The sequence below is a fragment of the Ornithorhynchus anatinus genome, chromosome 21 (assembly GCF_004115215.2).
Source record: "Ornithorhynchus anatinus isolate Pmale09 chromosome 21, mOrnAna1.pri.v4, whole genome shotgun sequence".
Classification (NCBI taxonomy): domain Eukaryota; kingdom Metazoa; phylum Chordata; class Mammalia; order Monotremata; family Ornithorhynchidae; genus Ornithorhynchus; species Ornithorhynchus anatinus.
In genome coordinates, this window is record NC_041748.1 from 16,313,271 (window position 1) to 16,329,867 (window position 16,597).

At 58.1% G+C, this 16,597-nt stretch overlaps 1 protein-coding gene across 1 annotated transcript in view; it reads left to right on the plus strand.

The window, feature by feature from the left end:
- The window catches only part of CRAMP1 (cramped chromatin regulator homolog 1), a 50,858-nt gene that overhangs the window by 26,141 nt on the left and 8,120 nt on the right, over nucleotides 1–16,597 (plus strand). The window contains exons 9-18 of the mRNA XM_029049011.1: nucleotides 960–1,041; nucleotides 2,996–4,006; nucleotides 4,810–5,002; nucleotides 6,861–7,042; nucleotides 9,892–9,966; nucleotides 12,524–12,605; nucleotides 13,552–13,656; nucleotides 14,049–14,227; nucleotides 14,867–14,947; nucleotides 15,915–16,149. Coding sequence (XP_028904844.1) covers nucleotides 960–1,041; nucleotides 2,996–4,006; nucleotides 4,810–5,002; nucleotides 6,861–7,042; nucleotides 9,892–9,966; nucleotides 12,524–12,605; nucleotides 13,552–13,656; nucleotides 14,049–14,227; nucleotides 14,867–14,947; nucleotides 15,915–16,149 — 2,225 coding nt within the window. The remainder of the gene's footprint in view (nucleotides 1–959; nucleotides 1,042–2,995; nucleotides 4,007–4,809; nucleotides 5,003–6,860; nucleotides 7,043–9,891; nucleotides 9,967–12,523; nucleotides 12,606–13,551; nucleotides 13,657–14,048; nucleotides 14,228–14,866; nucleotides 14,948–15,914; nucleotides 16,150–16,597) is intronic.

Consider the following 16,597-nt stretch of genomic DNA (forward strand, 5'->3'; position numbering starts at 1 on the left):
GTACCCCAGTAGGTGCTGGGTTAGGGATGAACAGATAAGACACAGACCCTGCCCCATAGAGGGCTCACAATCGAAGCGGCAAGTGCTGCAAAGCTTCTCTTGATCTCTCTCCTCGTTTTCCCCAGAAAACCTCCTTCCTCATCCCTCTCAGCTCTGCTAGTCTTTTTTTTTCTTTTAATGGTGTTTGTTAGGGGCTTATCATGTGCCAGGCCCAGTACCGAGCGCTGGGGTAGACGCAAGATAATCTGGGTGGACACAGTCCCCGTGCCACATAGGGCTCACTGTCTTAATCCCCGTTTTACAGGTGAAAGAACTTGGCCAGCTTTCAGCCCGATCGTCCAATCCTATGCCAAATGTCTGGGGATGAGAGTGTAGATGGGGGCCCATCTCCCGCCTCTGTAACCAACCCCGCCTCACCTTCGTGAGAGGCAGCGTGGCGTAGTAGAAAGAACGTGAGCCTGGGAATTGGGAGACCCGGGGCCTGGTGCCATCTCTTCCCTTGGCCCACTGGGCCCCGACTATGGGCAAGCCACTTAATCTCTCTGTGGGTACCAGCTTTCTCATCCGTAAAACGGGGAGATGCCATCTGCTCTTTGACTGTGAGCTTCACAGGGGCCCGGGTCTGTGGCTGAGGGGATGATCTCGTGCTTTCCCCCGCGACTGACTCGGTCCCAAGCACTGTGAGAAGCGCGACTGTTTCCTATGCCTTTAAATGAGCGTTTCCTTAAAGCGCTCACTCCCCAATTTTCAGGGCCCCAGGTTGGGTGGGGGTGCCGGGTGGAGGGAGTCTCAAGGTGTGCCCTCTCAAACCCGGAGCCCACTCCCCAAAGTCACTGCCCTTCAAAGGGTCGGCAGCAGCAGGGTTTGACCGGGCGGAGCTGCCAGAGGTGAGGGTCCCGCCTTGCGCCCCTTCCTTCATCGCTGTCCCCCTTCTCCCCCCCGTTGGCCGTACCCGACAGGATGATCGTGGAGTTGCACCGGAAGGTCTCCAGCCTCATCGAGTTCCTGAAGCAGAAGTGGGCCTTGCAAGAAGTACGCATTGTATCCTTCACCTGGCAGAGGGACTCCCTCAGACACAGAGAGAAAGCGGAGCGTAGTGCTCTAGGATGTTGCCCGCCCTTTTCCGGTGATCCGGAGCAAGCGTCCCGGGCTCCATTCGACACTGAGGAGCTGGGGGTAGGCGGTGGGCAGCGACTTAGCCGGGCCCGCCCTGGGCATAAGTGGGAGAGCAATGACGCAGACGCAGGGCTTGGGAGTCCATGATGGAGTCTGCCCTCCCAGGATCGGGACGGTTCCTCTCCTCTTCCTAATCCTCTTCCTCCTCTTCCTAATCCTCTTCTACCTCCTCTTTCTCTTAATCCTCCTCCTCTTCCTAATCCTCCTCCTCTTCCTAATCCTCCTCCTCTTCCTCCCTCTCCTCCTCATTCTCCTCTCATCCTCTTCTTCCTCTTCCCCTTCCTAATCCTCTTCCTCCTCTTCCTCCCTCCCCTCCTTATTCTCCTGTCCTCATCCTCTTCCTAATCCTCTTCCTTCTTCTCTTCCCCTTCCCAATCCTCCTCTTCCTCCTCCCTCCATTGGGTCCGAGGGGTTTGGATGGTTTTAGAACCAGGGTTCTTTCAGGATGGTCCTTTCTGTCAGGATTCCCTCCCTCCTTCCCTCCACTCCATAAGTGAAGGGGTTGGAGACCGGACCAGACGGGCCTTGGGAACCGTGGCCGTCCCACCCACCCATCCACCCGATGGTTATCTCTTGGGCCCACTGTGCTCAGTGCCCTGTCGTTCAGTGGCTGGGCGGGCAGTCGGCCTTCCCCGGAGTCTGGCCGGGGGTAGCAAACGAGCCAGCAGCTTCCTTAGAAAGCCATCTTTATTGAGGGTCTTCTGGGCACCTGTCCCCATCCCGGGCTTCCGGATTACCGTAGTGATAATCATCATCGTGGTAATCGTTAAGCGCCCACCACGTGCCAAGCGATGGGTTTGATACAAAATAATCAGGTTCCAAATGGGGCTCACAGTCCAAGCAGGAGGGAGAACAAGCCGAATCCCCAGTCGGCAGGTGAGGGAACCGGGGCACAGAGAAGTGAAGTGAACTCGCCCCAGGTCAGGCAGCAGGTAAGTGGCAGAACCGGGTTTGAAACACAGGTCCTCTGACTCCGGGACCTGTGCTCTTTCCACCAGGCCACACTGCTTCTCCGCACGGTTGGAAGGGATTTCCCTCCTCCCCATCTCTTGTCCGCAATAGCGACTCGTCATCATCATCGTCACTGATGGTGGGACAGAGACCGTGCCTTATTCTCCCCCGCGTATTCTCCTGCAGAGCTTAATAAGGTGCTCTGCACACAGTGAGTGCTTAGAAGGTGCTGTTGCTATCTCTGTTACTGCCCATCACGCACCTGGGCCGGGCCCTCAGGGGGTCCCACCCGAAGCCAGACACCCATCCCTTCCCTCGGACCTCAGAGTCCGACGAGGGAGTTGGGCCCACGATCGCCCAACCGGTTGTATTTACCAGACGCAAAGCACTGTACGGAGCTGTCAGTATTCTCATGGTATTTGCTAAGCGCTTGCCGTGTGCCAGACGGGGTCGATACAAGTTAATCAGCTCAGACAAAGTCCCTGTCCCGCATGGGGCTCACGCTCTCGTCCCCGTTTTCCAGATGAGGTAACTGAGGCCCAGAGGAAGTGAAGTGACTCGCCTAAGGTCCCCCAGCAGACGTGTGGCAGAGCCGGGGTTAGACCCCGGGTCCTTCTGACTGCCCGGCTCTATCCATGAAGCCATGCCGCTTAGGCGAAAGCAGCGGAAACGAGACAGAGCAGGTTCCCTACCCTCAGCGAGGTTCCAGTCTAGCATAGCGGGGAGACCGGGCAGAACCGATAGCTGGGTATGGGGCGGGAGGAAGTAAGTAGGAGCTCGGGACGGGACACAGAAGGGCCGAGGGTGGTCGCCGGGCTCCCACGTTCCCGGCCCGGGGCGTGCCCCTCCTTGACCCGCGCCCGCACAGCGTAAGACCCTGGAGGAGCGGCAGGTCCAGGACCCCGTGGGCGGAGAAGGGCGGGGCCCGCCGTCCCAAGAGAAGGCCACGCTGCACCTCTTCCCCGGGGAGAACTGCACCCTGACCCCGCTGCCCGGGGTGGCGCGGGTGGTCCACTCCAAGGCCTTCTGCACCGTGCACTGGCAGGAGAGCGGCAAGTGCAAAGGGAATCCCAAGGACTTGCACCCGCTGCCCCCGGCCCAGATCCTGGGCATCCAGAGCGGCCAGGGGACCGCCAGGGGCCAGGTCAAGTGCCCCCGTGGAGCCGCCGAGGCCAAAGGGTGCGGGAGGGCCGACGGCCCGGCCGAGACGGCCAGGACCTCCCAGCCCGACGCCTCCCAGAGCTCCGGGGAGAGCTCGCCGGAACGCGGGCCCCCCGACAAGCCGCCCCCCGGCCTCCGAGACCCGGGGGGGAGCCGGGAGAGGACGAGCGCCGCGGGGGCGGAGGGGCGGGACGGTCCCCCCGGGGGGGACCCCGGCGGCGGCCCCGCCTGCGCCTGCAGCCGCATCCCCGACCCGGAAGAGCTGTCGCTCCTGGACCCCTTCCCCCGCTATATGAAGTCCTGCCAGGACCTGATCGTCCCAGAGAGGTGCCTCTGCCCGGACCGGGCCCCGGGGCCGGGCCCCTCCTCCCCCGGGGACCCCCCCGAGGCCGGCGACCCCGCGGAGGAGCCCTCGTCCACGCCCCCGCCTCAGGGACCGCCCGCGGCCCGGCCCTCGAAGGAGGGCCCCGCCCGGCTGGCCCAGCAGGTCCGGGAGGAGGGCTGGAGCCTCCGCACCTCCGAGAGCCTGACCCTTGCCGAAGTCTACCTCATGATGGGCAAGCCGAACAAGCTGCAGCTGGAGTACGACTGGCTGGCCGTCCTCGGGCCGGACGGGCCCGAAGCTCAGGGCCCCGACCCCGCGGTGCCCTCCTTCCCCAAGCAGCGCCTCCTCCGCTGCCTCCTCAAGCTCATCTCCACGGAAGTCAACCCCAAACCGGTAAGCGTTTCCCTTCCCTTCCCCCGACCCTCTCCACCCCCTCCGCTTCCTTCCCGTCTTCCCGTCCGGGCTCTTGGGCTCCTCGAGCCAGACGCCAACCGGATGCGTCCCGCCTCGTCTCTCCCCCGCCCATCGGTGGTTCGGCTCTCCGGCGGGGTGACGGCGGTCAGCCTTGAGCTCAGGGCTCAGGGGGCACGAGGGACATGTTGAGCATGTTCCCCGGGGGCGGGCGGAGCCTATTGGCCACTGAGGCCCCAAGGAGAAGCGGCCCCCGGGCCTTGAAAGCGTCACTTGGGCCAAGTGGTCCCCCGACGTCCCCGCGGCACCTACGGGAGCTGCTCCCTTTGGTGATTTCAGGGCCACCCTCTGCAGACTAGCGAGGATGATGATGATGATGAGGGATTTTGTTGAGGCCTTGAGCTACGCCAAATGCTGGACTGAGTGCCGGGGCGGGACGATCCGTTGGGCCACGGTCCCTGCCCTCGTGCGGCCCTCGGTCTAGGAGGGAGGGGGAGGAGACGGGCTCGTCCGAGGTCACACGACAGGCCGGTGGCCTGGATGGGTGGGTCTCTGGACTCCCCGTCCCGGGCCCCGCGCCGCCTCGGCGCCGCCCCTCCCCCCTCCGTTTCCTGCCGTTGCCCCGCGGCGGCTTCCTCTCCGCGTCCCGGATCCATTCCACTGTGGCAGTTATAGCTCTCCCTTCCCTTTCTGCCCGGGTCACTTGTGCGGGAAAGACAGGTCCATTGAAGCCGAGCCCTTCCCGAACGCTTTGTGACCGTCCCTCGTCTCCCCCGACCCCGCAGGCTCCGGAGGTGAGCACTGCAGCGACCGCGGCCTCCACGGCGTTGGCGAAGCCCACCCCAGACGAGCAGACGTTGACCCCGCCGGGGAAGGTGATGGCCGTCAGCACCCGGAGCCCGCGCTGCGCCCGCAGCCAGTCCGCCCTCCGCAACAACAAAGCCTTTTCCCCCACCGCCGCCTGCTCCGGCGCCTCAGGTGAGTCGGTCCAGAGGGGGAGGCAGCGGGGGAAAGGGAGGGCCAGTGGGGAGACACCCCCCCCCCAGCCGCAGGACCCCGCCTCGCTTCCATTTCAGCCGTCAGTCCTTCACTCGTACTTATCTGCTCTCCTATCATCCGCTAGCACGGCCTAGTGGATAGAGCGCGGGGCTGAGAGTCAGAAGGCCCTGTTTTCTCAGCCCGGCTCTGCCACCTGCCTGCTGTGTGACCTTGGGCAAGGCACTTGGCCTCTCTGTGCCTCACTTTCCTTAACTGCACAATAGGTATTCAATCCCTATTCTCCCTCCTGCTTAGACTGTGAGCTCCATGAGGGGCGGGGACTGTGTCCGACTCGATAAACTTGAATCTACCCCAGTGCTTAGAACACTGCTTGACCCAAAATAAGCATTTAACAATTTTTTTTAAAAAAGGCCCCTACCCGGCATATTAAAAGTGGAAGAACCCATCCCCTGGCCCTGGTGGTGCCACCTATTCAGACGAGAGTCAAGTTTGCCATGTGACCCCTGGCATAGAGAGCGGGCGGGCACACTTCTCTTGTCTTCAAAGTCTCTGTCAATCATCATGGAAGTTTTTTGCCCAGGGACTGAGAAGTTTCTGGCTTCTGGCTGGACGTTTGGTGATTTTTTTAATATTTGTCATCGTTATTATTATTAATGTATTTTTGAGCTGCGATCCAGCTAGGCCATTCGTCCTGAGAACACAGAGAGAGGCAAAATAATAATAATAATTATGGCCTCTGTAAAGCACTTGCTACGTGCCAAGCATCGTTGTAAGCACTGGGGTCTTGTCTCATGCCGTCGAGTTGTCTCCGACCCGTAGCAACTCCATGGACACAGCTCTCCCAGAACGCCCCACCTCCACCTGCAGTCATTCTGGTAGTGGATCCGTAGAGTTTTCTTAGGAAAAATCCGGAAGTGGTTTTACCATCGCCTTCTGCTCAGTCAACTCGAGTCTCCGCCCTCGACTCCCATGCCGCCACCTGACACATGTGAGTTTTGATTTGCAGCAGATGGCCTGCCACTCACTAGCCACTGGGCAAGCTAGGAATAGAACGGACAGGCCTCTGCTGGACTCTGCCTCCCGCATTTGAGGCTGGTAGAGGACTGGAGACTCTCCAGGTGCCTTCCTCAGAGGGGCAAGCGCTGGGGTAGATACAAGGTAATCAGGTTGAACACAATCCCTGTCCCACATGGGGCTCCCAGTCTTAGTCCCCATTTTCCGGATGAAGTAACTGAGGCCCAGAGAAGTGAAATGACTTGCCCAAGGTCCCACAGCAGATAAACGGTGGAGCCGGGATCAGAACCGGTGACCTTCTGACTCCCAGGCCCGGGCTGTAGCCACTACGCCGTGCCGTTTCTCAAAAGTATTTATGACTCTGAAATCTTTTAGCCTCATCGGGGGGACGCTGGGATGGCCCTTCCCCTTCCATCCATTCACACCCCTGTCCGTCTGAATCCATCCCCCCTCTACCAGCGGACATGAGCCCGCGGATCTCAGAGTGACCTCGCACCCGGCCGGCCTGCTCTGACCCAGAAGGACCGGGAACCGCAACGAGAAGTTGGCCGTAGCCTGTTTATCTCGCCGCAGGGGCACCCACCAAAGCGAGCTGACGGGAAATTCCAGCCTCATAACTCAGACCCGTATTTTCCATGGATGCGGCTCGCTGGATTCCTGTGGCTTTTTGAAGAAACTTAGCTTAGGCAGCCAGGTCTGATCTGGGTTCAGATTCCTTAGGTCTTCAGCAGCAGGAACTGAGCAATCCCATTTTCCTCCCGGTGCCTCCCATTCCCTGTCTCTGTCCCCCCCATTCCCACCTCATGTCTCTGTCTGTCTGTAGGTTTGAGAAACACCCCCAGGCCTCTTTTGGTGGCCGGTCCATCCAGCTCCGGAAGCAGCGATTCGGACGGCGGCCTGTTTGCGGTCCCGACCACCCTCCCCCCCAACAGCCGGCACGGGAAACTCTTCTCTCCCAGCAAAGAAGCGGAGTTGACGTTCCGTCAGCACCTGGACACCATCAGTGTGAGTACCGTGGCGATGGGGTGGGGGGGTGTTGGAAACACACACACAAACGCAAACACACCCCTGCCATCCTCCGCACACATCCTGCCCTTATCCCCCTTCCCTATACATACCTTGCCCATGTCCTCCTCTCCACACCCTACACAAACATGCAGACACACACCCTGTCCTGTCCTCCTTCCCTATATACACTCACACACACACACACACACTCTCTCTCTCTCTCCCCCTTTCTCTCTCTTCCTCTTCCCCCCGCCTCCCACCCCAACATCCTTCCCAACCCCGCCGTGACAGCAGGACTGACTCACAGTATGTCAACTCAGAAGCAAGTGCTATTATTGTTTTTGTGAAGCCCTTACTATGTGTTGACCACCGTTTTAAGCACTGAGGTAAGATGAAAGTTAATCAGATCAGACACGGTCCCAGATGGGGCTCACAGTCTAAGTAGGAGGGAGTTCAAGCATTGAATCCCTCTTTTACAAATGAGGGAACAGAGAAATTGAATATGCTCCTTCTTTCCAAAGTCTAGGGTCTAAACCGTTGAATACAGTAAGGGTATTCATTGAGCACCCACTGAACACGCCGTGTGCATCATTGAGAGCTGGGGAAAGTTGCACAGAAGCCCGAGACCTGTTCCTTTCCCATGAGGAGCTTCTCCTCTAAACTCTCCTCCCCGAGCAGCTGGAACAGTGTGGTCTGCTCGAAACAGCAAGAGGCAGAAGGGGATCCCAATCCCACGTCTGCCGGCGGCCTTTCCGAACAGTGGTCTCCTCATCCGTCATATGGGATAATGTCACCCGCCTTTCCCTACTCGACCAGATCTTTGGGAGGATCCAGCAAGCCGACTGATGTTGGAATGCTTTGGAAGGAATTGACATTTTACAAGTTCAAAGTATTTCCAATCGTCAGGACGTGGCCTAGTGGAAAGAGCCTGGGCCCGGGAGTCAGAGGACCTGGGTTCTGATTCCGACTCCTCCTCTTGTCTGTTGTGTGACCTCGGGCCAGTCGTTTAATCGTCCTCTGCCACAGTACCTCATCTGTAAATAGGGATTGAGACTTTGAGCCCCAAGTGGGACAAGGGACTGTGTCCAACCGGATTAGCTGTCTACCCCAGCGTTTAGTACAGCGCCTGACACATGGTAAACACTTAACAAATACCTTTTAAAAAAGGGATAAAGTAGGAACGTTGATTTCAAACTGCAGATGAGGCATTGAGGGGTGGTAGTGACACCCCCAAAAATCTGCTGTTGCAGAAAATAAGTCCCTAAGTGTGAAAAAGTGATTTCTTCCCTTAAAAAAACCCCAACACACCACAGTCTTTTATGCTTGAAGGAGAATCATTTGATCTGTGATATTTATTGATGGCTTACTGTGCAGAACACTGTAATAAGCAGGTGGGAAAGTACAATACAACAGTCGGTGGACACGATGGGGGATTCTTTTGATTCTTTTTTCATCATGATTATTTTGCATACCTATTAAGAGCTTCAAGTGCTTACAGAGCTCAGGATTGGGTTCTAGAGAAAGAAACAAGGATATTAAGTCAGAAATGGCCCCGGCAGCCAGGCAGCTTCCAGATCTAAAATCGGAGGGAGACCAAGAAACGGTGAGAGGCTCCTAGAGAAAGAATGTCAGTTCCGGCTTTCCGGTTTGGGGAGGTTTTCACCCTCCTGTTGAAGTAAAAAAATAACAATAATAATAATAATAATTTGGTTTCTCCAAGGTCCTGTTCCCGAGATGTATGTCTCGGCCCCAGCAGGATTTAGAGCAGCCTGATTGAGAGTTGGCTTTCCAAACCCACGGTCGGAGCTGAGGCCCGACACGGCATTTGGGTGAGGGAGGGTGGGTCGAGCCAGTAGCCAGTAGGACGTTACCAAGATTCTTCAGCCCTGACTCCAGGCTGGAAGAGCATCCCGTTGCCCCCCAGAATCACTACAGGAGCCCCCGGACTGGATCCTAAGGTCTATAGATTTCTCATTTCACTGCAGATTTTAGGGTGTCCTCCTCACTACCTCCCAAACCTCTGCATCCCTCATGCTGCCACCAATCTACGGCTGAAGGCGTCTCCCTGAGGTATAGACATCATCGGGTACTGGCCTACCCGCCCCCTTCCCGGGGCTGCCGGAAGCCCCTGCCCGGGCTCCCCAGGTCACGAGTGACCCGGCATCTGGACCGTCTCCCCCAGCCCCTAGAGTAGAGGCCTGGGAGTCAGAAGATCATGGGTTCTAATCCAAGCTCTGCCACTTGTCTGCTATGTGACCTTGGGCAAGTCACTTCACTTCTCTGGGCCTCGGTACCCTCTTCTGTAAAACGGGGATTGAGACTGTGAGCCCCAAGTGGGACAGGGACTGTGTCCAACCCGATTTGCCTGTATCCATCCCAGCGCTTAGTACAGCGCCTGGCACCTGGTAAGCGCTTAACAAATACCACAGTTATTATTACTTTTCCCTGTCGGTGCCTCGGGGTTCATATCCTTCTCCCCGTTAAGGGCCGAAGCCTCGCTTCGTCCTAGCCACTGGACTCTGGGCCTCTTGGGATCTTCTCTGATTCCTCATTGTGCCCTTTATCCGTCCAGGGCCCACAGCACGAGCTCTCCGTGGAGCCCGCTGTCCTGGCATACCAGCTTGCTTCTCCTCGCCTCAAGATGGCCGAGCTTCTCCTCCTCTTCCCAGCCTGCCTCTCTACTTCCTCTCCAGGCCTTCCCTCTAATTGGTTCAGCGTACACCGCAGAGAGGGGCAACCAAGGAGTGACTCTACTGGCTTCCTCCTCCCTCTTTAAAGCGCAGGGGCAGGTGGAACGGGTCATCCCAGGAGACGTTTCACTGTGCTGATTCTGTTTTCCTTTGCAGATGCAGTCCGACTTCTTCTTGCCAAAGCCCAGGAAGCTCCGGAATCGGCACCTGCGGAAGCCACTGGTCGTCCAGGTCAGGAAAGTCAGCCAGTTGGTGGGATTTCTTGAGTGCTTACTCTGCATCGGGCGCTGGACTAAGCGACTGGGAGAGTATAGCGCGTCCGAGTTGACGGACGTTCCCCACCCAAAAGGAGCTTTCCAGGCTAGAGGCAGCCCACCGGGGCTGAATGTTCCCTCTGTGGACATTCCGATTCACTCGATCGATCATTGGTATTTATTGAGCGCTTACTGTCTCTGGAAGACCAAATGATTCGACTTAGATGAGTATATTTTGGACACATAATGAGGAGGACTGATTCTCTGGAGAAGACACTAATGCTAGAAAAAGTCCAGGGAAAATGTGGAAGAGGCAGACCGGCAACTAGGTGGATAGAGACCATTACAAAGATCATGGAAGAACCGTTAGGAAGGTGGCGGATTATGGCAGAGGACGGGGCGTTCTGGAGAAAAGATACCCATGGAGTCGCTTTGAATCGGTAACGACTCAACGGCACTTAGTAATAATACTGTGTGCAGAGCGCTGGATTAAGCGTGTGGGAGAGTATAGCACGTCAGATTTGGTAGCCCCATTCCCTGCCCACAAGGAGCTTCCAGCAGTCCACCAGGTGTGATGCCCTTGACCAGGATTGGGCCAGGATGACACTGAGGGACTGGGGGAGCAGGACGGCAGACCCCTGGGGGAAATAGAGTGGGTTGACCAGAGTCCGGGCGCGGCTTATTGAGCGAGCCGACCCAATCAGCGTCCCGGGCTAGTCGATAGTATTTACTGTAGGTTTTGCTGTCCTCAGAGCCCTGTTCTGAGCATGAGCTTGTCCATTCAATTCAATTCAGTTGTATTTATTGAGCGCTTACCATGTACAGAGCACTGTACTAAGCACTTGGGAGAGTATAGTATAACAATAAGCAGACACAACCCCTGTCCACAACGCGTGTGTCTGTAATCCTAGCTCGGCCACTCGCCTGCCGTGTGATCCTGGGCCAGTCACTTCACTTCTCTGGGCCTCAGTTCCCTCATCTATAAACTGGGGATTGAGACCCTGAGTCCCATGTGGGACAGGGACTGCGTCCAATCGGATTTGCCTCCATCCACCCCAGCACCTTAGTACAGCGCCTGGCATATAATAAGTGCTTAACAGTTACCACAATCATTATTTGAGTTGGTTGACATGATCCCTGCCATCAAGGAACTTCCAACCTAGTCGGGGAGACAGACACTGATGTCAGTTATGGTTAGGGGAGCAGCAAGAATATGTAGATACAGAAGTTCTATGGGGTTGGGGGTGTAAGGCCCTTCGGGGGTACAGAGCCAAGCGTGAAAGTGGTGGAGAAGGGAGGGGAGACGGATTAGTTGGAGAAGGCCTCTTGGAGGAGATGATAATTATAATAATGATACTTGTTAAGCACTTAGTACCTGCCCAACACCCTTCTAAACTCTAGGATAGATACAAGGTAATCAGATTGGATGCCGTCCCTGTCTCTTACAGGGCTCACAGTCATAATCCCCATTGAGTCAATCGAGGCACAGACAGGTTTAGTGACTTGCCCAAAGTCACACATCAGACAAGTGGCAGAGCCGGTGTTAGATCCCAGGTCCTTCTGACTTCTGGGCCCGGGCTCTTCCCGACAGGCCATGCTGCTGGGAGATGATAATAAGAATGATGGTATTCGTTAAGCGCTTACTTTGTGCCGAGCACTCTTCTAAGCGCTGGGATAGATACAGGGTTTTTAGATTGTCCCACGTGGGGCTCACAGTCTTAATCCCCATTTTACAGATGAGGTCACTGAGGCCCAGAGAAGTTAAGTGCCCAAAGTCACCCAGCTGACAATCGGTGGAGCTGAGATTAGAACCCACGACCTCTGACCCCCAAGCCTGGGCTCTTTCTGTTGAGCCATGCTGCTTCAGAGATGTGATTTGAATAAGGCTTTGAAGATGGAGAGAGTCATGGTCTGGCAGATATGGAGGGGGAGGGAATTCCAGGCCAGAGGGAGAAGACGGGCGAGGCGTCAGTGGCAAGATAGACAAGGCCGAAGTATAGCGAGTAGATCAGCATTAGAAGAAGTGTCCCGACGGGGTTGTACCGGGACCTGTCATTTGGTATCCTGATTCCTTGTATCCTTGTGCCCTGAAATCTTGCCCCCATTACAGTGAAAGCTCCTTGTGGGCAGGGAATATAGGTTGGGCTTCCGTTGTCTCCCGAGCGCTGCATATGAGACAATTCGCTCCATTCATTGAAAAATATATATCATCACTAATGCTACCCAGATGGCTCTCCTGCTCCCTTCTGTGTCGTTGTTACTTGCTCCTTGATTCGTTCTCCATCTTATCCCCGCTGCGCAATTGTATATATCTTTGTATATCTGTAATTTGTTTATATTAATGTCTGTCTCCCCCTCTAAGCTGTGGGCAGGAATGTGTCTGATGTTGTTTTGTACTCTCCCGGTGCCGTGTACAGTGCTCTGTACAAAGTAAGCGCTCAGTAAATATGATCAAATGGATGAATGAGGTGTCTCCTGAACCGTGTCAGGTTCCATTCTCATTTTTAATTTTGCTTTTGTCTTCCCTCTTGCAGAGAACACTGCTTCCCAGACCCTCTGGAAATGCGTCCCACAACGTCTGCTCTTTCTCCATCCTGTCCAACTCCTCCATAACGGGTAAGGTGCCCGGGGTCCCTGCCCCACGGCCCGGGGAGCGGAGGAGAGAGGCTCGGAAACCCGCTCCTGGGGACTGAAAGGGGTAGGATGGGCGGCTCCCCTCGAGACCAACGGCACTGAGGCTTCTGGTCCGAGGAGTCATGTGGACAGACGGATTGTAGCGCCGGGGCTCGTCCGGTGGCCCCCCTCTTCGCTGTGCTCCCCCAGGGGTCCCCGCTGGGGCCCGGAGGGCGATGGGTGAGAAGGCGAGCGGCACGTGAGAGGCCCACGGAGGTTGTTTGATGGCCGATGTGACTGTGGGGGCTGGGCTGTGGCGCCTTAACCACGTGGGCAGTTTGCCGTGGTCTCCCTGCCGGGCTCTTCTCCCTCCCCCTTAAGCTATGAGCCTCATCTGGGGACGGGACTTGGGTCTGACCTAACCTTGTAATAATAATAATAATAATTATGGTATTTGTTAAGCGCTTCCTATGTGCCAGGCCCTGTACTAAGCGGTGGAGTGAATAGAAGCAAATTGGGTTGGACACGGTCCCTGTCCCCGTGGGGCTCACGGTCTCGATCCCCATATTCCAGATGAGGTCACTGAGGCCCAGAGAAGTGAAGTGACTTGCCCAAGATCACACGGCAGACAAGTGGCAGAGCCGGGATTAGCACCCGTGACCTTCTGACTCCCAGGCCCGGGTCCTATCCCTTACACCACCTACCTCCATGTCTTAGTTCAGTGTTCTGCACCTTGCAAGCCCTTAACGGATTCCACTGTTACTTCCGCGATCAGCCTTTGTAGCTACAGACCCCGGGTGGCCGGTTCCCCTGTCCGGTGATTTTTTTCTGACCGCTCTGCCCTGCGTCACCTGTCTGCCCTGCAGGGGGTTGTGCAGAGGACTCTGTGTTTGTGTGTGTCCGTCTGTCCGTCCTGACCTGTCCGTGTCCTCTTCCCTCACCCTTACAGGAAGAGGCTCATTTCGGCCTATCCAGTCCTCTCTGACCAAAGCCGCTCTGTCTCGGCCCATCGTGCCCAAGGTTCTTCCGTCCCAGGCGGCGAATCACCTGTCCAGTAAGTGTCCCGCAAGCCAACGGCAGGTGGTCAGCGTGTCCCCCCCAACCGCCTTGGGGTGGGCGGTTCCGGTTCTCCCACGGGGATGGGGGCCGGACCCTTGAAGCAGGGGAGCAGGGCGGCAGCAGGCCATTTCAGTGCTGTAGACCTAAAGTGCTTAGCACAGTGAAAGCGCTCAGTAGAGCTCTCTGCCGCTCACAGTAGGCACTCAGTACGAAGAGCCGATTGATCGGCGGACGGAGCGGCCTCCGTTCCTCCCCCAGAAACGAAATCCCCGGTTGGCGGAAGATGCGTTTGTTTGTTCTGGGGATTAACGGGCGGGGCAGAGGAGGAGTTGGAGACAGAGACCTGCTGGTTGCCCTCTCCGACACTCACCCCCCTTCCATCCCCAGGCGCCATCGACCTGGCAGCTAAGAGCGCCGGCATCATTCCCGGGAGCCCCCTCCCCGTGCTGGACGCCGAGGGCCTGCCGGCCATGTCCCCGCTGACCCCGGACGAGGTGGCCTCCGCCGTCACGGGGCCGGACCTGGCCGGGGCCCACCGGAACGGGCACCCCATCTCCGCCGTGGAGGTCAGTGGCGTCGGCGGGCCGCTCCTCGCGGGCAGGGATCGTGTTCAGCCACGCTCTCCCCGGGGCCCGGGATAGCGGTCTTTGAAACCCTAGGTGCTCAGTACAGCGCTCTGCACCACAAGAGGTGCTCAGGAAGTGCTCCCGCTGGGTTACACAGAGGCAGGGCTGTACTTTAAACGGGGAGGGACCGCCCTCCAAGAGCCACCACTGAACATCAGGCCCCTTGGCTGGAGTTCTGGTCCATGGTGAGTGGGCCGCCCTCGCCTCCTTTGGGCCACCCTCTCCTTCCCCCAGACCCCTCCCCACCAGGCCTTCCTGCAAACCACCCCTCCAGGGGATTTTCTCCAGTCCACCTCTCTTCTCCCTTCAATTTCCACCTAAGCGCTTCCAGGCCAGCTTCCTCTCGGCTTACTCCCCATTTTCCAGATGAGGTAACTGAGGCCCGGAGAAGTGAAGTGACTTGCCTAAGGTGACACAGCAGATATGTGGCAAAGGCAGGATTAGAACCCATGACCTTCTGACTCCCAGGCCAGAGCTCTATCCACTAAGCCACGCTGCTTCTCCAGTTCTCTGTATGATAAGAGTAGGTGCTCGGTGTGTCCTATGGCTGGATTGAGTGATTTTGTATTGTACATTTAGGGCCCGAGCGGTGGATGTCGCGTTCCGTTCCTCAGCCTGCCCCCTCGGCCCGAGCAAGGACCCGTGGCTGACGGCTTCCAGGTAAAGGACTTAGCGGCTGGGTGGCCGGGGGGACCGGGGCGGCCGGCGCAGAGGGCGGACGTGTGCTCAGAATCTTCCCCGTCCTCCGGTTTTCTCCTTCGTCCCTTCTTTTCCTGGCTCTCTCCTGTCACCTGAGCCACCCCCCCCCCCCCCCCGAGTCCTCTTCTCTGAAATGGGCAGCTCTTCACCAGCACCCCGGTCTTAGAATCCGGGGACCAGAGGGGGATGGCACGAACCAAACTAAAATGGCCGACCCTCCTCCTCCTCCCTGGGAAGGGCCGGGGGCTCCGAGGTTGGGTGTCCCGCGGCTCCTGGCCGGCTCTGGGGGTGCCAAGGTGCTGTTTGGCTCAGTCAGTTTGTTCCGCCGTCGCCCAAGGTCCACCCGAGCCGGGGTCCCCTTGGCCCTGCCCCGTTCTCCTGAGCTGGGCTAAGTCTCCCCTTGCTCCGGCGTAGACGTCGCCATGGGAGGTCTGGTTGGTCCCGGTGTCCCGACCGACCCTGGTGAACGGCCCGCCCTCTCCCAAATCCCATCTGCTACTTTGATCCAGCCCGTGGGGCAGGTAGCTGAGAGCCACTGTGGGGCCGGTGGTGAGGCGGGCCGGGCGGCCCCCCGCGCCCCCTTCCCACAGCTGCCAGTCCCATCCGCAGGCAGCCACTTGGCCAGCCCTGTCACCCTCCTCTCCAGGCAGGATGGAGCACCCTGGAGCTGCGGTGAGGGGTGGCTGGGCGACCTCCGAATGAGCCTGGCCGGGCTGAGCCCGGCAGTGGCATCAACACCCCTGCCCCCACGTTACACCGCAGGCCCTTCCCCATTTGACCTCCACCCCCTAGGCCAGGCCCGGCTGAACACCGATACACATAGGAATGTAGTCTCACTTCGTGGAGCCCAGGGTACTCACTCCATTGTGTTGCGACCCACTCCCGTCAGGATCCCTAACCTCTGTTTGCCCCTCTCTCCCCTGCGCAGGGCTCGCCCGTCCTCTCCCTGACAGAGCTGTCCAAGGCCCCTCTTCAGAACGGCCTGGCGACCCCGCCCCTGCCCACGTCCGAGGGCACCAGTACCCGCCTGTCTCCGCCCAACGTATCTGCTCTGCTGGACATCTCTCTTCCCGGCCCCCCCGAGGATGTGCTGTCTCAGGGCGAGCCGGCCACCCAGATCAGCGACTCCATCATCGAGATCGCCATCAGCTCGGGCCAGTACGGTGAGGACCGGCCGCGGCGGCGCCCCGCCCCGTTTCCGGGGGGCTCGCCCACCCTCACGGTCCGTCTCCCGGGGGCCCGGACGGCTGGCCCGAGGCCTCCCCCGCAAGCGCCCGGAAAGACCAGGCCTTCCCTCGCACAGCTCGAGTCGGGCATCGGGGCACGTGAGACCTGGCCGGTGGGCAGGAATGATGATGGTATTAGGCGAGTTCCCTGTGCTAAATGTCGGGCTGATCAATTTGGACACATTCCGTTTCCCAGATGGGGCTCACTTTTGAAATTCCCACTTTACAGATGAGGGAAGTGAGGCCCAGAGAAGGGAGAAGACTTGCCCAAGGTCCCACAGCAGGCAAGTGGCAGAGCCGGGATTAGAACGAGGTCCTTCTGACTCACAGGCCCTGGCTCTAGCCACTTGGCCATGCTGCTTCTCCGTCCGGTGGCTGCCAGTCG